We start from the raw sequence: 26,491 nt of genomic DNA, 5'->3' as shown, positions 1-26,491 counted from the left end.
CATGAACTCCTCGTCTTTCCGGGCTCCCTCCACAAACTCATCCAGGGACAGCTCACCTAGAGGGGACAGACAGAGACAGTGAACTTACAGGGAGGGGACAGGCAGAGACAGATAGCTCACAGAGAGGGGACAGGCAGAGACAGAGAGCTCACCTAGAGGGGACAGGCAGAGACAGAGAGCTCACAGAGAGGGGACAGTTAGAGACAGAGAGCTCACAGAGAGGGGACAGGCAGAGACAGAGAGCTCACAGTGAGGGGACAGGCAGAGACAGAGCTCACACCACGTCAGAAAGACAGCTGGATTACCACAGGCCAGGTTTACACTTCCTTGCGTTTCAAAACTCTTGTACTTCCCTTTAGTTTAGCACAGTATGTGTGTATGGTATTCTGGCAGGTTCCCCTCCGTGCTTTTCCCTTGGTTATAGTGTGCATTTACCATAGTTTACCCTGGGTTGTCACGTTTTGTTTTTTTTATATATGCTTTACCATGCTTTCACTGTGCTTTATGACGCTATAGCTATGGTAAACTTTTATCGGAGTGTGGCAGGCTGGCAAGTGGATAGAGGCCCAGAAACAGTCTGCAGTTAAAAAAAAAAACTAATTTTATTATAAATAAACAAAAATACAGGTGCACAAGGGCAAAACAAATCTTTAAACACAAATAAAACAAAAAACAAAATTCACAAAAATAAAGGTTTCCAGGCTGGGCAATGCCTTCACTGGATTCAAAACTTTCAAAAATACCACAACAAACCACCAACCTGCTTCCTCAGCTCCCTCCTCCCTAATGAGAAGCAGAGGCCTCCTTTTATGTCAGGTGGCTGGGCGCTGATTGATCGTTAATTAAACTAATCAACTAATCAACCCCAGCCACCTGAACACAATGAACCCAGGCAGGTAGGGGAATTTAACCCCATCCCTGCCAATTTCTAAAGAGCAGAGCTGTGCTCTGCCACACGGAGTTACCTCACTGATGAAGGTATTAGCTAAAACGTTGTCTGCTTGACATCCGCTAGCTGTCACTCCCAACGTTACATAGGCCTCGTTCGCGGTACTTGACACAGTGGGGCTGGATCTCGCGGTTGTCCTAAGACTGACCTTTTTGGTCCATCAAAAAAAGAGCGAGGCGCTTAGATACATTATGAAACTGAAATAGACAGTGACCCACCATCTCCATTCACGTCGATCTTGTCAAACACTCTGTTTGTGAACTCCTCCACTGATGAAACCTGATCACAGCCATTGATCGCCCTGATAGCCTGGAGGAGAGCAAGGGAGGGGAAACTGTGTTAGTTCACATTTCTGAATGCTTTTATTTATGCTGTATCTAATACAACACATGGGCAAAGTGTTATTGAGTTGAACTGGACTGAGATGAAGTGAGAGAGAGAAGGGAGGGATGGGTGGATAAACTAGGAAGGTCATGTTGCAGGTACTTCATGTTTAAACACTCATTAGTATTTTATCCAAAGCTGATCAGCAGCAACTATAAATACAGGAGTGAGAAGTGTAATCCCCCAGGAGCGAATTAGCAGAGCCGCTTAGGAAAGAGAGAGAGGGCTTGACATTCAAAGGGTTCAAGTGCAATTGATGTCTGTGTAGCGAGACGCTGGACTGCACTCTTCAAATCTACTGATCTCTGTGCAGCGAGGCGCTGTATCTCCACTGTGCAAATTAACTGATCTCTGTGCAGCGAGGCACTGTATCTGCACTGTGCAAATTAACTGATCTCTGTGCAGCGAGGCGCTGGACTGCACTCTTCAAATCAACTGATCTCTGTGCAGCGAGGCGCTGGACTGCACTCTTCAAATCAACTGATCTCTGTGCAGCGAGGCGCTGTATCTGCACTGTGCAAATCAACTGATCTCTGTGCAGCGAGGCGCTGTATCTGCACTGTGCAAATCAACTGATCTCTGTGCAGCGAGGTGCTGGACTGCACTCTTCAAATCAACTGATCTCTGTGCAGCGAGGTGCTGTATCTGCACTGTGCAAATTAACTGATCTCTGTGCAGTGAGACGCTGTATCTGCACTGTGCAAATCAACTGATCTCTGTGCAGCGAGGCGCTGTATCTGCACTGTGCAAATCAACTGATCTCTGTGCAGCGAGGCGCTGTATCTGCACTGTGCAAATCAACTGATCTCTGTGCAGCGAGGCGCTGTATCTGCACTGTGCAAATCAACTGATCTCTGTGCAGCGAGGCGCTGGACTGCACTGTGCAAATCAACTGATCTCTGTGCAGCGAGGCGCTGTATCTGCACTGTGCAAATCAACTGATCTCTGTGCAGCGAGGCACTGTATCTGCACTGTGCAAATCAACTGATCTCTGTGCAGCGAGGCGCTGTATCTGCACTGTGCAAATCAACTGATCTCTGTGCAGCGAGGCGCTGTATCTGCACTGTGCAAATCAACTGATCTCTGTGCAGCGAGGCGCTGTATCTGCACTGTGCAAATCAACTGATCTCTGTGCAGCGAGGCGCTGTATCTGCACTGTGCAAATCAACTGATCTCTGTGCAGCGAGGCGCTGGACTGCACTGTGCAAATCAACTGATCTCTGTGCAGCGAGGCGCTGTATCTGCACTGTGCAAATCAACTGATCTCTGTGCAGCGAGGCGCTGTATCTGCACTGTGCAAATCAACTGATCTTTGCGCAGCGAGGCGCTGTACTGCACTGTGCAAATCAACTGATCTCTGTGCAGCGAGGTGCTGGACTGCACTCTTCAAAACAACTGATCTCTGTGCAGCGAGGTGCTGTATCTGCACTGTGCAAATTAACTGATCTCTGTGCAGTGAGACGCTGTATCTGCACTGTGCAAATCAACTGATCTCTGTGCAGTGAGGCGCTGTATCTGCACTCTTCAAATCAACTGATCTCTGTGCAGCGAGGCGCTGGACTGCACTCTTCAAATCAACTGATCTCTGTGCAGCGAGGCACTGTATCTGCACTGTGCAAATCAACTGATCTCTGTGCAGCGAGGCGCTGTATCTGCACTGTGCAAATCAACTGATCTCTGTGCAGCGAGGCGCTGTATCTGCACTGTGCAAATCAACTGATCTCTGTGCAGCGAGGCGCTGTATCTGCACTGTGCAAATCAACTGATCTCTGTGCAGCGAGGCGCTGTATCTGCACTGTGCAAATCAACTGATCTCTGTGCAGCGAGGCGCTGTATCTGCACTGTGCAAATCAACTGATCTCTGTGCAGCGAGGCGCTGTGCACTGTGCAAATCAACTGATCTCTGTGCAGGCGAGCACTGCAAATGATATCTGTGCACTGCACTGTGAAAATCTGCACTGTGCAAATCAACTGATCTCTGTGCAGCGAGGCGCTGGACTGCACTGTGCAAATCAACTGATCTCTGTGCAGCGAGGCGCTGTACTGCACTGTGCAAATCAACTGATCTCTGTGCAGCGAGGCACTATATCTGCACTGTGCAAATCAACTGATCTCTGTGCAGCGAGGCGCTGTATCTGCACTGTGCAAATCAACTGATCTCTGTGCAGCGAGGCGCTGGACTGCACTGTGCAAATCAACTGATCTCTGTGCAGCGAGGCGCTGGACTGCACTGTGCAAATCAACTGATCTCTGTGCAGCGAGGCGCTGTATCTGCACTGTGCAAATCAACTGATCTCTGTGCAGCGAGGCGCTGTATCTGCACTGTGCAAATCAACTGATCTCTGTGCAGCGAGGCGCTGTACTGCACTGTGCAAATCAACTGATCTCTGTGCAGCGAGGCGCTGGACTGCACTGTGCAAATCAACTGATCTCTGTGCAGCGAGGCGCTGTATCTGCACTGTGCAAATCAACTGATCTCTGTGCAGCGAGGCGCTGGACTGCACTGTGCAAATCAACTGATCTCTGTGCAGCGAGGCGCTGTATCTGCACTGTGCAAATCAACTGATCTCTGTGCAGCGAGGCGCTGTATCTGCACTGTGCAAATCAACTGATCTCTGTGCAGCGAGGCGCTGGACTGCACTGTGCAAATCAACTGATCTCTGTGCAGCGAGGCGCTGTATCTGCACTGTGCAAATCAACTGATCTCTGTGCAGCGAGGCGCTGTATCTGCACTGTGCAAATCAACTGATCTCTGTGCAGCGAGGCGCTGGACTGCACTGTGCAAATCAACTGATCTCTGTGCAGCGAGGCGCTGTATCTGCACTGTGCAAATCAACTGATCTCTGTGCAGCGAGGCGCTGTATCTGCACTGTGCAAATCAACTGATCTCTGTGCAGCGAGGCGCTGGACTGCACTGTGCAAATCAACTGATCTCTGTGCAGCGAGGCGCTGTATCTGCACTGTGCAAATCAACTGATCTCTGTGCAGCGAGGCGCTGTATCTGCACTGTGCAAATCAACTGATCTCTGTGCAGCGAGGCGCTGGACTGCACTGTGCAAATCAACTGATCTCTGTGCAGCGAGGCGCTGGACTGCACTGTGCAAATCAACTGATCTCTGTGCAGCGAGGCGCTGTATCTGCACTGTGCAAATCAACTGATCTCTGTGCAGCGAGGCGCTGTATCTGCACTGTGCAAATCAACTGATCTCTGTGCAGCGAGGCGCTGGACTGCACTGTGCAAATCAACTGATCTCTGTGCAGCGAGGCGCTGTATCTGCACTGTGCAAATCAACTGATCTCTGTGCAGCGAGGCGCTGTATCTGCACTGTGCAAATCAACTGATCTCTGTGCAGCGAGGCGCTGTATCTGCACTGTGCAAATCAACTGATCTCTGTGCAGCGAGGCGCTGTATCTGCACTGTGCAAATCAACTGATCTCTGTGCAGCGAGGCGCTGTATCTGCACTGTGCAAATCAACTGATCTCTGTGCAGCGAGGCGCTGGACTGCACTGTGCAAATCAACTGATCTCTGTGCAGCGAGGCGCTGTATCTGCACTGTGCAAATCAACTGATCTCTGTGCAGCGAGGCGCTGTATCTGCACTGTGCAAATCAACTGATCTCTGTGCAGCGAGGCGCTGTATCTGCACTGTGCAAATCAACTGATCTCTGTGCAGCGAGGCGCTGTATCTGCACTGTGCAAATCAACTGATCTCTGTGCAGCGAGGCGCTGGACTGCACTGTGCAAATCAACTGATCTCTGTGTAGCGAGGCACTATATCTGCACTGTGCAAATCAACTGATCTCTGTGCAGCGAGGCGCTGGACTGCACTGTGCAAATCAACTGATCTCTGTGCAGCGAGGCGCTGGACTGCACTGTGCAAATCAACTGATCTCTGTGCAGCGAGGCGCTGGACTGCACTGTGCAAATCAACTGATCTCTGTGCAGCGAGGCGCTGTATCTGCACTGTGCAAATCAACTGATCTCTGTGCAGCGAGGCGCTGGACTGCACTGTGCAAATCAACTGATCTCTGTGCAGCGAGGCGCTGTATCTGCACTGTGCAAATCAACTGATCTCTGTGCAGCGAGGCGCTGTATCTGCACTGTGAAAATCAACTGATCTCTGTGCAGCGAGGCGCTGTATCTGCACTGTGAAAATCAACTGATCTCTGTGCAGCGAGGCGCTGGACTGCACTGTGCAAATCAACTGATCTCTGTGCAGTGAGGCGCTGTACTGCACTGTGCAAATCAACTGATCTCTGTGCAGCGAGGCGCTGTATCTGCACTGTGCAAATCAACTGATCTCTGTGCAGCGAGGCGCTGGACTGCACTGTGCAAATCAACTGATCTCTGTGCAGCGAGGCGCTGTATCTGCACTGTGCAAATCAACTGATCTCTGTGCAGCGAGGCGCTGGACTGCACTGTGCAAATCAACTGATCTCTGTGCAGCGAGGCGCTGTATCTGCACTGTGCAAATCAACTGATCTCTGTGCAGCGAGGCGCTGTATCTGCACTGTGCAAATCAACTGATCTCTGTGCAGCGAGGCGCTGGACTGCACTGTGCAAATCAACTGATCTCTGTGCAGCGAGGCGCTGTATCTGCACTGTGCAAATCAACTGATCTCTGTGCAGCGAGGCGCTGTATCTGCACTGTGCAAATCAACTGATCTCTGTGCAGCGAGGCGCTGGACTGCACTGTGCAAATCAACTGATCTCTGTGCAGCGAGGCGCTGTATCTGCACTGTGCAAATCAACTGATCTCTGTGCAGCGAGGCGCTGTATCTGCACTGTGCAAATCAACTGATCTCTGTGCAGCGAGGCGCTGTATCTGCACTGTGCAAATCAACTGATCTCTGTGCAGCGAGGCGCTGGACTGCACTGTGCAAATCAACTGATCTCTGTGCAGCGAGGCGCTGTATCTGCACTGTGCAAATCAACTGATCTCTGTGCAGCGAGGCGCTGGACTGCACTGTGCAAATCAACTGATCTCTGTGCAGCGAGGCGCTGGACTGCACTGTGCAAATCAACTGATCTCTGTGCAGCGAGGCGCTGTATCTGCACTGTGCAAATCAACTGATCTCTGTGCAGCGAGGCGCTGTATCTGCACTGTGCAAATCAACTGATCTCTGTGCAGCGAGGCGCTGTATCTGCACTGTGCAAATCAACTGATCTCTGTGCAGCGAGGCGCTGTATCTGCACTGTGCAAATCAACTGATCTCTGTGCAGCGAGGCGCTGTATCTGCACTGTGCAAATCAACTGATCTCTGTGCAGCGAGGCGCTGTATCTGCACTGTGCAAATCAACTGATCTCTGTGCAGCGAGGCGCTGGACTGCACTGTGCAAATCAACTGATCTCTGTGCAGCGAGGCGCTGTATCTGCACTGTGCAAATCAACTGATCTCTGTGCAGCGAGGCGCTGTATCTGCACTGTGCAAATCAACTGATCTCTGTGCAGCGAGGCGCTGTATCTGCACTGTGCAAATCAACTGATCTCTGTGCAGCGAGGCGCTGTATCTGCACTGTGCAAATCAACTGATCTCTGTGCAGCGAGGCGCTGTATCTGCACTGTGCAAATCAACTGATCTCTGTGCAGCGAGGCGCTGTATCTGCACTGTGCAAATCAACTGATCTCTGTGCAGCGAGGCGCTGTATCTGCACTGTGCAAATCAACTGATCTCTGTGTAGTGAGGCGCTGTACTGCACTGTGCAAATCAACTGATCTCTGTGCAGCGAGGCGCTGTATCTGCACTGTGCAAATCAACTGATCTCTGTGCAGCGAGGCGCTGGACTGCACTGTGCAAATCAACTGATCTCTGTGCAGCGAGGCGCTGTATCTGCACTGTGCAAATCAACTGATCTCTGTGCAGCGAGGCGCTGGACTGCACTGTGCAAATCAACTGATCTCTGTGCAGCGAGGCGCTGTATCTGCACTGTGCAAATCAACTGATCTCTGTGCAGCGAGGCGCTGGACTGCACTGTGCAAATCAACTGATCTCTGTGCAGCGAGGCGCTGTATCTGCACTGTGCAAATCAACTGATCTCTGTGCAGCGAGGCGCTGTATCTGCACTGTGCAAATCAACTGATCTCTGTGCAGCGAGGCGCTGTATCTGCACTGTGCAAATCAACTGATCTCTGTGCAGCGAGGCGCTGGACTGCACTGTGCAAATCAACTGATCTCTGTGCAGCGAGGCGCTGTATCTGCACTGTGCAAATCAACTGATCTCTGTGCAGCGAGGCGCTGTATCTGCACTGTGCAAATCAACTGATCTCTGTGCAGCGAGGCGCTGTATCTGCACTGTGCAAATCAACTGATCTCTGTGCAGCGAGGCGCTGTATCTGCACTGTGCAAATCAACTGATCTCTGTGCAGCGAGGCGCTGTATCTGCACTGTGCAAATCAACTGATCTCTGTGCAGCGAGGCGCTGGACTGCACTGTGCAAATCAACTGATCTCTGTGCAGCGAGGCGCTGTATCTGCACTGTGCAAATCAACTGATCTCTGTGCAGCGAGGCGCTGTATCTGCACTGTGCAAATCAACTGATCTCTGTGCAGCGAGGCGCTGGACTGCACTGTGCAAATCAACTGATCTCTGTGCAGCGAGGCGCTGTATCTGCACTGTGCAAATCAACTGATCTCTGTGCAGCGAGGCGCTGTATCTGCACTGTGCAAATCAACTGATCTCTGTGCAGCGAGGCGCTGTATCTGCACTGTGCAAATCAACTGATCTCTGTGCAGCGAGGCGCTGTATCTGCACTGTGCAAATCAACTGATCTCTGTGCAGCGAGGCGCTGTATCTGCACTGTGCAAATCAACTGATCTCTGTGCAGCGAGGCGCTGGACTGCACTGTGCAAATCAACTGATCTCTGTGCAGCGAGGCGCTGTATCTGCACTGTGCAAATCAACTGATCTCTGTGCAGCGAGGCGCTGTATCTGCACTGTGCAAATCAACTGATCTCTGTGCAGCGAGGCGCTGGACTGCACTGTGCAAATCAACTGATCTCTGTGCAGCGAGGCGCTGTATCTGCACTGTGCAAATCAACTGATCTCTGTGCAGCGAGGCGCTGGACTGCACTGTGCAAATCAACTGATCTCTGTGCAGCGAGGCGCTGTATCTGCACTGTGCAAATCAACTGATCTCTGTGCAGCGAGGCGCTGGACTGCACTGTGCAAATCAACTGATCTCTGTGCAGCGAGGCGCTGTATCTGCACTGTGCAAATCAACTGATCTCTGTGCAGCGAGGCGCTGTATCTGCACTGTGCAAATCAACTGATCTCTGTGTAGCGAGGCGCTGTACTGCACTGTGCAAATCAACTGATCTCTGTGCAGCGAGGCGCTGTATCTGCACTGTGCAAATCAACTGATCTCTGTGCAGCGAGGCGCTGGACTGCACTGTGCAAATCAACTGATCTCTGTGCAGCGAGGCGCTGGACTGCACTGTGCAAATCAACTGATCTCTGTGCAGCGAGGCGCTGTATCTGCACTGTGCAAATCAACTGATCTCTGTGCAGCGAGGCGCTGGACTGCACTGTGCAAATCAACTGATCTCTGTGCAGCGAGGCGCTGTACTGCACTGTGCAAATCAACTGATCTCTGTGCAGCGAGGCGCTGTATCTGCACTGTGCAAATCAACTGATCTCTGTGCAGCGAGGCGCTGTGCACTGTGCAAATCTGCACTGTGCAAATCAAATCAACTGATCTCTGTGCAGCGAGGCGCTGGACTGCACTGTGCAAATCAACTGATCTCTGTGCAGCGAGGCGCTGTATCTGCACTGTGCAAATCAACTGATCTCTGTGCAGCGAGGCGCTGTATCTGCACTGTGCAAATCAACTGATCTCTGTGCAGCGAGGCGCTGGACTGCACTGTGCAAATCAACTGATCTCTGTGCAGCGAGGCGCTGTATCTGCACTGTGCAAATCAACTGATCTCTGTGCAGCGAGGCGCTGGACTGCACTGTGCAAATCAACTGATCTCTGTGCAGCGAGGCGCTGTATCTGCACTGTGCAAATCAACTGATCTCTGTGCAGCGAGGCGCTGGACTGCACTGTGCAAATCAACTGATCTCTGTGCAGCGAGGCGCTGTATCTGCACTGTGCAAATCAACTGATCTCTGTGCAGCGAGGCGCTGTATCTGCACTGTGCAAATCAACTGATCTCTGTGCAGCGAGGCGCTGTATCTGCACTGTGCAAATCAACTGATCTCTGTGCAGCGAGGCGCTGTATCTGCACTGTGCAAATCAACTGATCTCTGTGTAGCGAGGCGCTGGACTGCACTGTGCAAATCAACTGATCTCTGTGCAGCTAGGCGCTGTATCTGCACTGTGCAAATCAACTGATATCTGTGTAGTGAGGCGCTGTACTGCACTGTGCAAATCAACTGATCTCTGTGCAGTGAGGCGCTGTATCTGCACTGTGCAAATCAACTGATCTCTGTGTAGCGAGGCGCTGGACTGCACTGTGCAAATCAACTGATCTCTGTGCAGCGAGGCGCTGTATCTGCACTGTGCAAATCAACTGATCTCTGTGCAGCGAGGCGCTGGACTGCACTGTGCAAATCAACTGATCTCTGTGCAGCGAGGCGCTGTATCTGCACTGTGCAAATCAACTGATCTCTGTGCAGCGAGGCGCTGTATCTGCACTGTGCAAATCAACTGATCTCTGTGCAGCGAGGCGCTGGACTGCACTGTGCAAATCAACTGATCTCTGTGCAGCGAGGCGCTGTATCTGCACTGTGCAAATCAACTGATCTCTGTGCAGCGAGGCGCTGTATCTGCACTGTGCAAATCAACTGATCTCTGTGCAGCGAGGCGCTGGACTGCACTGTGCAAATCAACTGATCTCTGTGTAGCGAGGCGCTGTACTGCACTGTGCAAATCAACTGATCTCTGTGCAGCGAGGCGCTGTATCTGCACTGTGCAAATCAACTGATCTCTGTGCAGCGAGGCGCTGGACTGCACTGTGCAAATCAACTGATCTCTGTGCAGCGAGGCGCTGTATCTGCACTGTGCAAATCAACTGATCTCTGTGCAGCGAGGCGCTGTACTGCACTGTGCAAATCAACTGATCTCTGTGCAGCGAGGTGCTGGACTGCACTCTTCAAAACAACTGATCTCTGTGCAGCGAGGTGCTGTATCTGCACTGTGCAAATTAACTGATCTCTGTGCAGCGAGGCGCTGGACTGCACTGTGCAAATCAACTGATCTCTGTGCAGCGAGGCGCTGTATCTGCACTGTGCAAATCAACTGATCTCTCTGTGCAGCGAGGCGCTGTGAGCTGCACTGTGCAAATCAACTGATCTCTGTGCAGCGAGGCGCTGTATCTGCACTGTGCAAATCAACTGATCTCTGTGCAGCGAGGCGCTGTATCTGCACTGTGCAAATCAACTGATCTCTGTGCAGCGAGGCGCTGGACTGCACTGTGCAAATCAACTGATCTCTGTGCAGCGAGGCGCTGTATCTGCACTGTGCAAATCAACTGATCTCTGTGCAGCGAGGCGCTGTATCTGCACTGTGCAAATCAACTGATCTCTGTGCAGCGAGGCGCTGTATCTGCACTGTGCAAATCAACTGATCTCTGTGCAGCGAGGCGCTGTATCTGCACTGTGCAAATCAACTGATCTCTGTGCAGCGAGGCGCTGTATCTGCACTGTGCAAATCAACTGATCTCTGTGCAGCGAGGCGCTGGACTGCACTGTGCAAATCAACTGATCTCTGTGCAGCGAGGCGCTGTATCTGCACTGTGCAAATCAACTGATCTCTGTGCAGCGAGGCGCTGGACTGCACTGTGCAAATCAACTGATCTCTGTGCAGCGAGGCGCTGGACTGCACTGTGCAAATCAACTGATCTCTGTGCAGCGAGGCGCTGGACTGCACTGTGCAAATCAACTGATCTCTGTGCAGCGAGGCGCTGTACTGCACTGTGCAAATCAACTGATCTCTGTGCAGCGAGGCGCTGTATCTGCACTGTGCAAATCAACTGATCTCTGTGCAGCGAGGCGCTGTATCTGCACTGTGCAAATCAACTGATCTCTGTGCAGCGAGGCGCTGGACTGCACTGTGCAAATCAACTGATCTCTGTGCAGCGAGGCGCTGGACTGCACTGTGCAAATCAACTGATCTCTGTGCAGCGAGGCGCTGTATCTGCACTGTGCAAATCAACTGATCTCTGTGCAGCGAGGCGCTGTATCTGCACTGTGCAAATCAACTGATCTCTGTGCAGCGAGGCGCTGTATCTGCACTGTGCAAATCAACTGATCTCTGTGCAGCGAGGCGCTGTATCTGCACTGTGCAAATCAACTGATCTCTGTGCAGCGAGGCGCTGGACTGCACTGTGCAAATCAACTGATCTCTGTGCAGCGAGGCGCTGTACTGCACTGTGCAAATCAACTGATCTCTGTGCAGTGAGGCGCTGGACTGCACCGTGCAAATCAACTGATATCTGTGTAGTGAGGCGCTGTACTGCACTGTGCAAATCAACTGATCTCTGTGCAGTGAGGCGCTGTATCTGCACTGTGCAAATCAACTGATCTCTGTGTAGCGAGGCGCTGGACTGCACTGTGCAAATCAACTGATCTCTGTGCAGCTAGGCGCTGTATCTGCACTGTGCAAATCAACTGATCTCTGTGTAGCGAGGCACTATATCTGCACTGTGCAAATCAACTGATCTCTGTGCAGCGAGGCGCTGGACTGCACTGTGCAAATCAACTGATCTCTGTGCAGCGAGGCGCTGTACTGCACTGTGCAAATCAACTGATCTCTGTGCAGCGAGGCGCTGGACTGCACTGTGCAAATCAACTGATCTCTGTGCAGCGAGGCGCTGTATCTGCACTGTGCAAATCAACTGATCTCTGTGCAGCGAGGCGCTGTATCTGCACTGTGCAAATCAACTGATCTCTGTGCAGCGAGGCGCTGGACTGCACTGTGCAAATCAACTGATCTCTGTGCAGCGAGGCGCTGTACTGCACTGTGCAAATCAACTGATCTCTGTGCAGCGAGGCGCTGGACTGCACTGTGCAAATCAACTGATCTCTGTGCAGCGAGGCGCTGTATCTGCACTGTGCAAATCAACTGATCTCTGTGCAGCGAGGCGCTGTATCTGCACTGTGCAAATCAACTGATCTCTGTGTAGCGAGGCGCTGGACTGCACTGTGCAAATCAACTGATCTCTGTGCAGCTAGGCGCTGTATCTGCACTGTGCAAATCAACTGATCTCTGTGTAGCGAGGCACTGTATCTGCACTGTGCAAATCAACTGATCTCTGTGCAGCGAGGCGCTGGACTGCACTGTGCAAATCAACTGATCTCTGTGTAGCGAGGCGCTGGACTGCACTGTGCAAATCAACTGATCTCTGTGCAGTGAGGCGCTGGACTGCACTGTGCAAATCAACTGATCTCTGTGTAGTGAGGCGCTGGACTGCACTGTGCAAATCAACTGATCTCTGTGTAGCGAGGCGCTGGACTGCACTGTGCAAATCAACTGATCTCTGTGCAGCGAGGCGCTGTACTGCACTGTGCAAATCAACTGATCTCTGTGTAGCGAGGCACTGGACTGCACTGTGCAAATCAACTGATCTCTGTGCAGCGAGGCGCTGGACTGCACTGTGCAAATCAACTGATCTCTGTGCAGCGAGGCGCTGTATCTGCACTGTGCAAATCAACTGATCTCTGTGCAGCGAGGCGCTGTATCTGCACTGTGCAAATCAACTGATCTCTGTGCAGCGAGGCGCTGGACTGCACTGTGCAAATCAACTGATCTCTGTGCAGCGAGGCGCTGGACTGCACTGTGCAAATCAACTGATCTCTGTGCAGCGAGGCGCTGTATCTGCACTGTGCAAATCAACTGATCTCTGTGCAGCGAGGCGCTGGACTGCACTGTGCAAATCAACTGATCTCTGTGTAGCGAGGCGCTGGACTGCACTGTGCAAATCAACTGATCTCTGTGCAGCGAGGCGCTGGACTGCACTGTGCAAATCAACTGATCTCTGTGTAGCGAGGCGCTGGACTGCACTGTGCAAATCAACTGATCTCTGTGCAGTGAGGCGCTGGACTGCACTGTGCAAATCAACTGATCTCTGTGTAGCGAGGCGCTGGACTGCACTGTGCAAATCAACTGATCTCTGTGCAGTGAGGCGCTGGACTGCACTGTGCAAATCAACTGATCTCTGTGCAGTGAGGCGCTGGACTGCACTGTGCAAATCAACTGATCTCTGTGCAGCGAGGCGCTGTATCTGCACTGTGCAAATCAACTGATCTCTGTGCAGCGAGGCGCTGTATCTGCACTGTGCAAATCAACTGATCTCTGTGCAGCGAGGCGCTGGACTGCACTGTGCAAATCAACTGATCTCTGTGCAGCGAGGCGCTGTATCTGCACTGTGCAAATCAACTGATCTCTGTGCAGCGAGGCGCTGTATCTGCACTGTGCAAATCAACTGATCTCTGTGCAGCGAGGCGCTGTATCTGCACTGTGCAAATCAACTGATCTCTGTGCAGCGAGGCGCTGTATCTGCACTGTGCAAATCAACTGATCTCTGTGCAGCGAGGCGCTGTATCTGCACTGTGCAAATCAACTGATCTCTGTGCAGCGAGGCGCTGTATCTGCACTGTGCAAATCAACTGATCTCTGTGCAGCGAGGCGCTGTATCTGCACTGTGCAAATCAACTGATCTCTGTGCAGCGAGGCGCTGGACTGCACTGTGCAAATCAACTGATCTCTGTGCAGCGAGGCGCTGTATCTGCACTGTGCAAATCAACTGATCTCTGTGCAGCGAGGCGCTGTATCTGCACTGTGCAAATCAACTGATCTCTGTGCAGCGAGGCGCTGTATCTGCACTGTGCAAATCAACTGATCTCTGTGCAGCGAGGCACTGTATCTGCACTGTGCAAATCAACTGATCTCTGTGTAGCGAGGCGCTGGACTGCACTGTGCAAATCAACTGATCTCTGTGCAGTGAGGCGCTGGACTGCACTGTGCAAATCAACTGATCTCTGTGCAGCGAGGCGCTGTATCTGCACTGTGCAAATCAACTGATCTCTGTGTAGCGAGGCGCTGGACTGCACTGTGCAAATCAACTGATATCTGTGTAGTGAGGCGCTGTACTGCACTGTGCAAACCAAGTGTTGCATTGAATTAAATCTTCCTGTCCTTCTTAACATTTATTTCACTGAGGTCCATGCGTTTTTGTAATAATGCACTCGTAAGAGACACCCGAGTCTCCAGGGCTGTGAGCGGCGGCTGCTGAATGCACTGGGAAGTGAATTAAACCATCAGCGACTCTGGATAAGACGCTGTACGGGCGTCTCTGAAGTCACAATGTGGTTCAGCACACATACCCACCCCCTGGGGGCGCTGCTGAGCACGTACCTTGATGATGTTGAGGAGCTCGTAGCGGTCGATGCAGCCGTTGCCGTCCACGTCGTAGAGCTTGAAGTACCAGCGCAGCTTCTGCTCCATCTTACCACGCAGCACCAGACTCAGAGCTGCAACGTACTCCATGAAGTCGATATAGCCGTCCTGAGAGAGAGACAGAGAGAGAGAGCCTGTGAGTCAGCACTGCCATGAAACACTTGTACACTACACTACCCTATAGAGAGATTTATACAGATCTGTTTAATGTCTGAATAGCTAATACTCAATACATGTTCATTTCCCACAGTACAGCGGGGCTGAACAGTGACCATGCTGAACAGTGACCACGCTGAACAGTGACCATGCTGAACAGTGACCATGCTGAAAGGCAGTGGCCACGCTGAACAGTGACCATGCTGAACAGTGACCATGCTGAACAGCAGTGACCATGCTGAACAGTGACCATGCTGAACAGCAGTGACCAGGCTGAACAGCAGTGACTAGGCTGAACAGTGACCATGCTGAACAGTGACCATGCTGAAAGGCAGTGGCCACACTGAACAGTGACCATGCTGAACAGTGACCATGCTGAACAGCAGTGACCAGGCTGAACAGCAGTGACTAGGCTGAACAGTGACCATGCTGAACAGCAGTGACCATGCTGAACAGTGACCATGCTGAACAGCAGTGACCAGGCTGAACAGCAGTGACCAGGCTGAACAGCAGTGACCAGGCTGAACAGTGACCAGGCTGAACAGTGACCAGGCTGAACAGTGACCATGCTGAACAGTGACCATGCTGAACAGCAGTGACCAGGCTGAACAACAGTGACCATGCTGAACAGTGACCATGCTGAACAGTGACCAGGCTGAACAGTGACCAGGCTGAACAGTGACTGTTTGTTCTGCTTTAATAAATGTTTAATAATGAAACATCTTGAAATATGTTTTTTTTTTTCTCAATCACACTACTGTATACACACATACACACACAAGCTACTGTACACTCACACACATACACACTCCATCACACAAGCTACTGTACACTCACACACATACACACTCCATCACACAAGCTACTGTACACTCACACACATTACACACACTCCATCACACAAGCTACTGTACACTCACACACATACACACTCCATCACACAAGCTACTGTACACTCACACACATACACACTCCATCACACAAGCTACTGTACACTCACACACATACACACTCCATCACACAAGCTACTGTACACTCACACATGCACACACAAGCTACTGTACACTCACACATACACACACTCCATCACACAAGCTACTGTACACTCATACACATACACACTCAATCACACAAGCTACTGTACACTCACACACATACACACTCCACAAACACACACCATCACACACACTACTGTACACTCACACACATACACACTCAATCACACAAGCTACTGTACACTCACACACATACACACTCAATCACACAAGCTACTGTACACTCACACACATACACACTCAATCACACAAGCTACTGTACACTCACACACATACACACTCAATCACACAAGCTACTGTACACTCACACACATACACACTCAATCACACAAGCTACTGTACACTCACACACATACACACTCCATCACACAAGCTACTGTACACTCACACACATACACACTCAATCACACAAGCTACTGTACACTCACACACATACACACTCCATCACACAAGCTACTGTACACTCACACACATACACACTCCATCACACAAGCTACTGTACACTCACACACATACACACATACACACTCACATACACACACTCACACACAAGCTACTGTACACTCACACACATACACACTCACATCACACAAGCTACTGTACACTCACACACATACACACTCCATCACACAAGCTACTGTACACTCACACACATACACACTCCATCACACAAGCTACTGTACACTCACACACATACACTCACACACATACACACTCAATTACACAAGCTACTGTACACTCACACACATACACACTCAATCACACAAGCTACTGTACACTCACACACATACACACTCAATCACACAAGCTACTGTACACAAGCTACTGTACACTCACACACATACACACTCAATCACACAAGCTACTGTACACTCACACACACACACTCCATCACACAAGCTACTGTACACTCACACACATACACACTCAATCACACAAGCTACTGTACACTCACACACATACACACTCAATCACACAAGCTACTGTACACTCACACACATACACACTCAATCACACAAGCTACTGTACACTCACACACATACACACTCCATCACACAAGCTACTGTACACTCACACACATACACACTCCATCACACAAGCTACTGTACACTCACACACATACACACTCCATCACACAAGCTACTGTACACTCACACACATACACACTCAATCACACAAGCTACTGTACACTCACACACATACACACTCCATCACACAAGCTACTGTACACTCACACACATACACACTCCATCACACAAGCTACTGTACACTCACACACATACACACTCCATCACACAAGCTACTGTACACTCACACACATACACACTCCATCACACAAGCTACTGTACACTCACACACATACACACTCCATCACACAAGCTACTGTACACTCACACACATACACACTCCATCACACAAGCTACTGTACACTCACACACATACACACTCAATCACACAAGCTACTGTACACTCACACACATACACACTCAATCACACAAGCTACTGTACACTCACACACATACACACTCAATTACACAAGCTACTGTACACTCACTACTATACACTCACACACATACACACTCAATCACACAAGCTACTGTACACTCACACACATACACACACACTCAATCACACAAGCTACTGTACACTCACACACATACACACACAATCACACACTCCATCACACAAGCTACTGTACACTCACACACATACACACTCAATCACACAAGCTACTGTACACTCACACACATACACACTCCATCACACAAGCTACTGTACACTCACACACATACACACTCAATCACACAAGCTACTGTACACTCACACACATACACACTCAATCACACAAGCTACTGTACACTCACACACATACACACTCATTCACACAAGCTACTACTCAATCACACAAGCTACTGTACACTCACACATCACACAAGCTACTGTACACTCACACACATACACACTCAATCACACAAGCTACTGGTACACTCACACACATACACACTCACACACAAGCTACTATACACTCACACACATACACACTCAATCACACAAGCTACTGTACACTCACACACACACACACTCAATCACACAAGCTACTACACTCACACACACACACACATGCACACACAATCACACAAGCTACTGTACACTCACACACATACACACTCAATCACACAAGCTACTGTACACTCGCACACATACACACTCCATCACACAAGCTACTGTACACTCACACACATACACACTCAATCACACAAGCTACTGTACATTCACACACATACACACTCCATCACACAAGCTACTGTACACTCACACACATACACACTCCATCACACAAGCTACTGTACACTCACACACATACACACTCCATCACACAAGCTACTGTACACTCACACACATACACACTCACATCACACAAGCTACTGTACACTCACACACATACACACTCAATCACACAAGCTACTGTACACTCACACACATACACACTCCATCACACAAGCTACTGTACACTCACACACATACACACTCCATCACACAAGCTACTGTACACTCACACACACACACTCACACACATACACACTCAATCACACAAGCTACTGTACACTCACACACATACACACTCAATCACACAAGCTACTGTACACTCACACAAGCTACTGTACACTCACACACATACACACTCAATCACACAAGCTACTGTACACTCACACACATACACACTCCATCACACAAGCTACTGTACACTCACACACATACACACTCAATCACACAAGCTACTGTACACTCGCACACATACACACTCCATCACACAAGCTACTGTACACTCACACATGCACACACACGCTACTGTACACTCACACATGCACACACTCCATCACACAAGCTACTGTACACTCACACACATACACACTCAATCACACAAGCTACTGTACACTCACACACATACACACTCAATCACACAAGCTACTGTACACTCACACACATACACACTCACACACATACACACTCAATTACACACACTGTACACTACACACATACACTCACACACATACACACTCAATCACACAAGCTACTGTACACTCACACACATACACACTCACACACATACACACTCACTCACACAAGCTACTGTACACTCACACAAGCTACTGTACACTCACACATACACACTCAATCACACAAGCTACTGTACACTCACACACACTCACACACATACACACTCAATCACACAAGCTACTGTACACTCACACACATACACACTCAATCACACAAGGTACTCCACACACACACACTCAAGCACAGAAGTTGTCCATTCGCTATTCCACGGGTAACCTAAACCCCACCTTATCTCTTTCTCAGGATTTTCCCCTTGCAGAGCTGTGCATGACTGTGCTGTACTACAGTGTTTACAATGTCACACAGTGCCTCAGTAAACGTGCACAGCACAAGGGTAGGCATGCAGTCGCACAGAAGGAGATGCCCTGGCTCTCATCTCCAACCAGCAGAGCGGCAGCGTGCTGCCTGCCTCGGCCTCAACTCTCACAGGTATAGGGGCAGCTAGAATAGACTCACTGTGCTTGTTACACAGCTCCAGTCAGCAGTCAGCACTGGCAGCTGTCCGGGGTAGCGCAAGGACAGTGACAGCGTGATGTGCCGCTCACAGGGAGCCCCTATGCAATGGTGCCCTGAGTTTAATATAATGGGTTTAATCTAAAACCCCCAAAGAGTTCAACTATGGTTTATTTTCATCCCACTACAGTACATGCAGCTCTGGTCAATGGTTTTGCATCACCCCAAAATTTAGCTTCATAAAGTCGACTAAAACTTGCTCAATAATGTTACATTAACATATTGAATTACAGGTTTGTATTTTTCCATATACTTGACAAAAAACTAAATTTGAAAAATGCAACCACTCAAAAATGTAACATGAAACAAACACTGTGCTGCTATTCTGGCTTCCGGTAGACTCTTGCGATGTCATTTTGTAGTTTCTTTGATTACATGATGATATATAAAAGATTTGAATATTTTTCTTTAAATGTCTTAATCCTAAAATTCTAGGCTGGCTCTTTATAACCCTAAAGAAGGTGTTTCCCTCCAGGTTAACCATGCAGCTGGAGGAGTCTGTGAGCTCACCCCATCACTGCAGCACCCTGGGGTTCACCAGGCCAGATTCCTTACCTTGTTCATGTCAAAGGTGCGAAACATCTGCTCGATGTAGGCGTTGGCTTCCGGGTCCAAACCCCTCAATCCAAAGAACTGCTTGAACTCATGCAGGGTGAGCTGTCCGGACGGGCACTCCTTCATGAACTTCTTGTACCAGTGATGGATCTCCACCGCCTGCATGTTGTCTATCGCTGAGCTGTTATCGTTGCCCATTGCTGCTGAGGATAGTGAGGGTCAGAGAGGGAGAGAGAGAGTGGTGGTATCAGGAGATGAAGCTGCTTCTTCTCAGCCTGCTTGGTCTACTGTGAGGGGGAAGCTCAGGCTCAAGCTTCGCACAGCACAGTCACTCAACACAGGCGTGGCTTCTTAGTGGCTGCGGCTTTTAAATGGAACTGATCTCCTGCTGAGCCAATCAAGGTTTTAACCTGGATCATTATAATAACGCTGAATTAAGGGTTTCAGAATGTCAGATCCGTAGCAGCCTGTGTGGAAAGCAGGGCTCGCTAATACCACCCCCCCACTTAACCTTCTCTCTCTCAACAGGGGTTTATTTCAGGAGCAGTGTCTGGAAGGTCAGAGCTTCCTCAATCCGCAGTGGATGTGCTTTCTTTCTTTCTTTTTTCTTTCACTCTTTATTTTACAAATGTGCCACTATGATTTTAACCTCCGAGATACAGCGAGTGCTGTCAATGTATCTCTCTCTCTTTTTGCACTGTAGTGGAAGATATCAACAGTGTTTTCAAGCTCAGAATGGAGTTAGTCTTGTACTCAGTATAAGCAGTAGCAGATTAGTGAGTCAGTAATGGTAGCCAGGAGGACTGAGGCTTTCTGTTTAAAAGGGGCTGGCAACTCAACAGGACAGGTGAGGCTCTGATGAGATCTGCTTTGCTGCCACTCAGTGGGTAAAATTGTCAAAAGCTGATTGGAAAAATGGGTTCCTGAGCCTGGGAATGAATTAAAGACCCAGACGACAGCCAGCAACGTGGAATGGTTTTACAATACTCCTACATTATAATGCTGTGACTTGAAGCCACAGCTAGCAAAGCACAGAAGGACACACACTGAAACAGAAAAGGACTGCCCTTCTACATGTGTCTGACAGTCACGGCAGAGGCTCTGTTAATACAGCACCTTTATCCATGGCTCCCTCTGTGTTAAGCTGTTTCATAGCATCACCTTACATGGCCTTAAAGAGCCGGTGTATCTTGAGAACTTTGTTTTAATCTTTGTAAGACCTCAAAGATCACCCGCCAGTCTTTGCACAGACAGCAATAACGCAAGTCTTTTTTTTCTGTATATATCTATTTATATTTGTGGTGTTTTGCTATAAGAAGCCAGTCAGTCCACAGTGGAACGGCACCATGGGACTTACAGGACCAACCAGCAGGGTCTCTAGCAACCCTGGGCATAGTCCCAGCCAGGGCCAGAATTACCCCCCCTAGCAAAGTGTGCTTAAACATGGTAAAGCACAGGTAAGCATTGTAAAGAGACGCATGATAAAAAGCACATCAAATAAACAAGGCAAAGCATGGTAAATGCATGTGTAACGGGCAGCGTTGTGTGACACACACAACACATTTCAAGTAAACATAAGGGAAACAGCCCTAACCTTTGAAACTAATACATATTATAGCACATAAGAATGAAACTGTGTTGTTTTGTTGCTTCTCCGTCTTCACGTCATAATTTGCTTTCTTGTCGTGTTGGAGCTGGTAGGGCTGCCTGCCTTGTACCTTACAGGAAGTCCCTACACTGCTTGGCATGACACAAAATGCTGTGCTAAATCTTCACAACCAAAGCCAGTACAGTCAGTTGCTGAACATCACCAAGCGCCAGTACAGGTAGTGCTGAGCTCATAAGCATTACCGAGTTTACTGCTTGAGCTTTTCAAGCAGAGCTTGTTTGTTACAGCAGTTAAATAGGACGCCAGTGGCCATTCAGAATAGGATCCAAGTAGATGAAGTGCTACTCAAGCAGGAAACAGTGACCTAATGCTGCTGGACATGAACTTCGGATGCACTCTTGAAAAGGCATTATAACTTATGCAGCTGGTACAGACATATCTACTGCTAGGTAAGCAGTGATTAGGTAGGACTAGTAGCACTTTCTTTGTCTTTTAGTCGGTTTTGGAGCAGAAGGGGGTTACTGTGTAGATCTGACCTCATCTTCCAACTACAAAGACCCCCTTTTACAGGGGAACAAATAAGAACATAAGAACATAAGAAAGTTTACAAACGAGAGGAGGCCATTCGGCCCATCTTGCTCGTTTGGTTGTTAGTAGCTTATTGATCCCAAAATCTCATCAAGCAGCTTCTTGAAGGATCCCAGGGTGTCAGCTTCAACAACATTACTGGGGAGTTGATTCCAGACCCTCACAATTCTCTGTGTAAAAAAGTGTCTCCTATTTTCTGTTCTGAATGCCCCTTTTTCTAAACTCCATTTGTGACCCCTGGTCCTTGTTTCTTTTTTCAGGCTGAAAAAGTCCCTTGGGTCGACACTGTCAATACCTTTTAGAATTTTGAATGCTTGAATTAGGTCGCCACGTAGTCTTCTTTGTTCAAGACTGAACAGATTCAATTCTTTTAGCCTGTCTGCATATGACATGCCTTTTAAGCCCGAAATAATTCTGGTCGCTCTTCTTTGCACTCTTTCTAGAGCAGCAATATCTTTTTTATAGCGAGGTGACCAGAACTGCACACAATATTCAAGATGAGGTCTTACAAGTGCATTGTACAGTTTTAACATTACTTCCCTTGATTTAAATTCAACACTTTTCACAATGTATCCGAGCATCTTGTTAGCCTTTTTTATAGCTTCCCCACATTGCCTAGATGAAGACATTTCTGAGTCAACAAAAACTCCTAGGTCTTTTTCATAGATTCCTTCTCCAATTTCAATATCTCCCATATGATATTTATAATGTACATTTTTATTTCCTGCGTGCAGTACCTTACACTTTTCTCTATTAAATGTCATTTGCCATGTGTCTGCCCAGTTCTGAATCTTGTCTAGATCATTTTGAATGACCTTTGCTGCTGCAACAGTGTTTGCCACTCCTCCTACTTTTGTGTCGTCTGCAAATTTAACAAGTTTGCTTACTATACCAGAATCTAAATCATTAATGTAGATTAGGAATAGCAGAGGACCTAATACTGATCCCTGTGGTACACCGCTGGTTACCACACTCCATTCTGAGGTTTTTCCTCTAATCAGTACTTTCTGTTTTCTACATGTTAACCACTCCCTAATCCATGTACATGTGTTTCCTTGAATCCCAACTGCGTTCAGTTTGAGAATTAATCTTTTGTGCGGGACTTTGTCAAAAGCTTTCTGGAAATCTAAATAAACCATGTCATATGCTTTGCAATTATCCATTATCGATGTTGCATCCTCAAAAAAATCAAGCAAGTTAGTTAGGCACGATCTCCCTTTCCTAAAACCATGTTGACTGTCTCCCAGTACCCTGTTACCATATAGGTAATTTTCCATTTTGGATCTTATTATAGTTTCCATAAGTTTGCATATAATAGAAGTCAGGCTTACTGGTCTGTAGTTACCTGGTTCAGTTTTGTTTCCCTTTTTGTGGATCGGTATTACGTTTGCAATTTTCCAGTCTGTCGGTACCACCCCTGTGTCAAGAGACTGCTGCATGATCTTGGTTAGCGGTTTGTAAATTACTTCTTTCATTTCTTTGAGTACTACTGGGAGGATCTCATCCGGCCCAGGGGATTTGTTTATTTTAAGAGCTCCTAGTCCCTTTAACACTTCTGCCTCAGTTATGCTAAAGTTATTTAAAACTGGATAGGAACTGGATGACATGTGGGGCATGTTGTCAGTATCTTCCTTTGTAAAAACTTGTGAAAAGTAATCATTTAACATATTTGCTATTTTTTTTCCTTCCTCTACGATTTTGCCATTTGTATCTCTTAAACATTTAATCTCCTCTTTGAATGTTCTCTTGCTGTTGTAATATTGGAAAAACATTTTGGAATTGGTTTTAGCTCCCTTAGCAATGTTCATTTCTATTTCTCTCTTGGCCTTTCTAACTTCCTTTTTGACTTGTGTTTGCAGTTCTGTGTACTCTTTCTGTGTACTTTCTTTTTGGTCCTTTTTTAATGCTCTGTAAAGTGCCTTTTTTCGCTGAATATTTTTTTTTAATTGATCTATTAAACCATTTTGGCAATTTAGTTTTACATTTAGATTTGTCTACTTTAGGGATGTAATTGTTTTGCGCCTCTAGTACTACATTTTTGAAGAACAACCATCCTTCTTCTGTGGGTGTTTTCTCTATTTTACTCCAATCTACTTCTGTTAGTCTCTGTTTCATACCTTCATAGTTTGCTTTTCTAAAATTGTAAACCTTAGCTTTAGTCATTACTTTTGGGGATTTAAAAAACACTTCAAATGAGACCATGTTATGGTCTGAGTTTGCCAGTGGTTCTCTGACCTCTGTTTTAGTTATTCTATCTTCGTTATTTGAAAAGACTAAATCAAGGCATGCCTCCCCTCTAGTGGGTGCCTTCACAAATTGTGTTAGGAAGCAGTCATTTGTCATTTCCACCCCACCGGGTTTTCCCATTTTATTTGGGGGAAGTTGAAATCCCCCATTAGTATGGCTTCTCCTTTGCTACACACATTTCTAATGTCATTGTATAACAGATTATTGTGCTCACCGTCTGAATCTGGCGGTCTATAGCATGCTCCTATTATTATGCCCTTTGAATTTTTGTCCGTTATTCTGACCCATATTGATTCGGTTTTATTTTCTTTGTCCAGGTTTAACACCTGGGCTTCAAGACTGTTTCTTATGTATAGCGCTACCCCTCCTCCTCTTCTGTCCTGCCTGTCTTTCCTATACAGTGTATACCCACAAATATTATATTCGTCCCCATCACTCTCAGACAACCACGTTTCTGTAACACCTATCACATCATAGTTACCTGTTAGTGCAGTAGCTTCAAGTTCTAGAATTTTGTTTCTGATACTTCTAGCATTTAGATAAATACATTTAATGGTTGTCTTACCTGAGTTGTTGTTCTTGTTTTGATGTGGTCTCCCTTCTGTTTTTTTGTTGATTTCTCCCCCCTTCCTTTCTAGTTTAAATGCTTCTGAACCTGCTCGAGGATCTTTTCTCCAAGTAGACTGGTTCCCTTGTTATTTAAATGCAGTCCGTCCCGTCTATACAGATAGTCCTGGTTGTAGAATGTGGTCCAATGATCAAGATAGGTGAAGCCTTCCCGTGTGCACCACGTCTTCAGCCATGCGTTTTGATTAATTATTTCCAGCTGTCCATATGGTCCTTTGCAAGGTGCCGGTAGTATACCAGAAAATACCACAGTTTTGGTTTTCTCTTTTAATTTCCTTCCTAGCTCTCTGAATTTGTTTTGCAGGGATTTTGGTCTGTCTCTTCCAATGTTGTTTGTACCGATGTGGACGACTACTACCGGGTCGTCTCCTGTTCGTTCTAGGAGCCTGTCCACGTTCTCAGTGATGTGCTTGACCGAGGCTCCCGGAAGGCAGCACACTGTTGTAGTAAGGGGGTCCAAACTGCGAATTGAACTTGCTGTGTTTCTCAATATGGAGTCCCCAACAATCATGACCTCCCTTCTTTTTGCTGTCTGGTCACCACTGTCAATAGGGTCCTGGATGTTGTTCCTTTCATTCTCTTGTTGTTGGTTCTGCTCATCAAAATTCTGAAGTGACTCAAATCTGTTGGTTGTTTTGATTTCTGGTGGTTGTGTTTGACGAAGTTTCTTTTTTTCCCTGCTTCTGCCTACCTGAACCCAGCTGTTCTGACCTTCTATCTCCCTGGTGGCTTTCAGTCTGTTAGGGGTGATGCAGACTTCCATGAATTGTGGGTGTGCCAGTTCCTCAAGATCCTGTTGCTGTCTCACTTCTTCCAGCTCCATTTCTAGCATACTTACTAGTTTATGCAAATCCTGGATCGTGCTGCACTTTACGCACACTTGGTTTAGCTCCGCTGGGTTTTCTCGGATTTCCCACATCAAGCAGGTGTCACAGATTACAGGCTTGAAGACCATGTTGAGGTTTTTTTTTTTTAAGTTTAGTTTCTTCTGCAGCCGTCAACCTGCTTTCAACCTGCTTCGAAACTGCTCTGTACTTTTCCACGCTGTACTTCTCCCACTCGCTGTCGCTTCCACTCGCTGTCGCTGGGAAGACTGCCTCGTTTAACTGCGTTGTTCTGCTGTGCTGTCGGCTCCTCCCCTCGCCCGTGTCTCAAAACGGCGCTGAATTTGAATCAGCTGCTCCGAGTTTCAGCTTGTTTGTTATCAGAAAAACACACGCGGCTGTTTGACTTTGAGCTGCTGCTGTGTTTCCCCAATGTCCTCTGTTTTCTGATTAAAGCAATTCAAG

General features: G+C 48.1%; 1 protein-coding gene across 1 annotated transcript in view; it reads right to left on the bottom strand.

Annotated features, from left to right (window-relative positions):
* The window catches only part of LOC121320130 (guanylyl cyclase-activating protein 1-like), a 20,515-nt gene extending 72 nt beyond the window's left edge, over positions 1–20,443 (bottom strand). The window contains exons 1-4 of the mRNA XM_041258388.1: positions 20,132–20,443; positions 14,691–14,840; positions 1,168–1,258; positions 1–56 (exon numbers count right to left, since the gene is read on the bottom strand). The exon at positions 1–56 is cut by the window's left edge and continues 72 nt beyond it. Coding sequence (XP_041114322.1) covers positions 1–56; positions 1,168–1,258; positions 14,691–14,840; positions 20,132–20,329 — 495 coding nt within the window. The 5' untranslated portion in view covers positions 20,330–20,443. The remainder of the gene's footprint in view (positions 57–1,167; positions 1,259–14,690; positions 14,841–20,131) is intronic.
* Between the last annotated feature and the right edge of the window lie 6,048 nt (positions 20,444–26,491).

This window comes from Polyodon spathula, chromosome 8 (genome assembly GCF_017654505.1).
Source record: "Polyodon spathula isolate WHYD16114869_AA chromosome 8, ASM1765450v1, whole genome shotgun sequence".
NCBI classification, from domain to species: Eukaryota; Metazoa; Chordata; class Actinopteri; order Acipenseriformes; family Polyodontidae; genus Polyodon; species Polyodon spathula.
The sequence above is the reverse complement of the archived record's forward strand: the minus strand, read 5'-3'. Positions and strand labels throughout refer to the sequence as shown.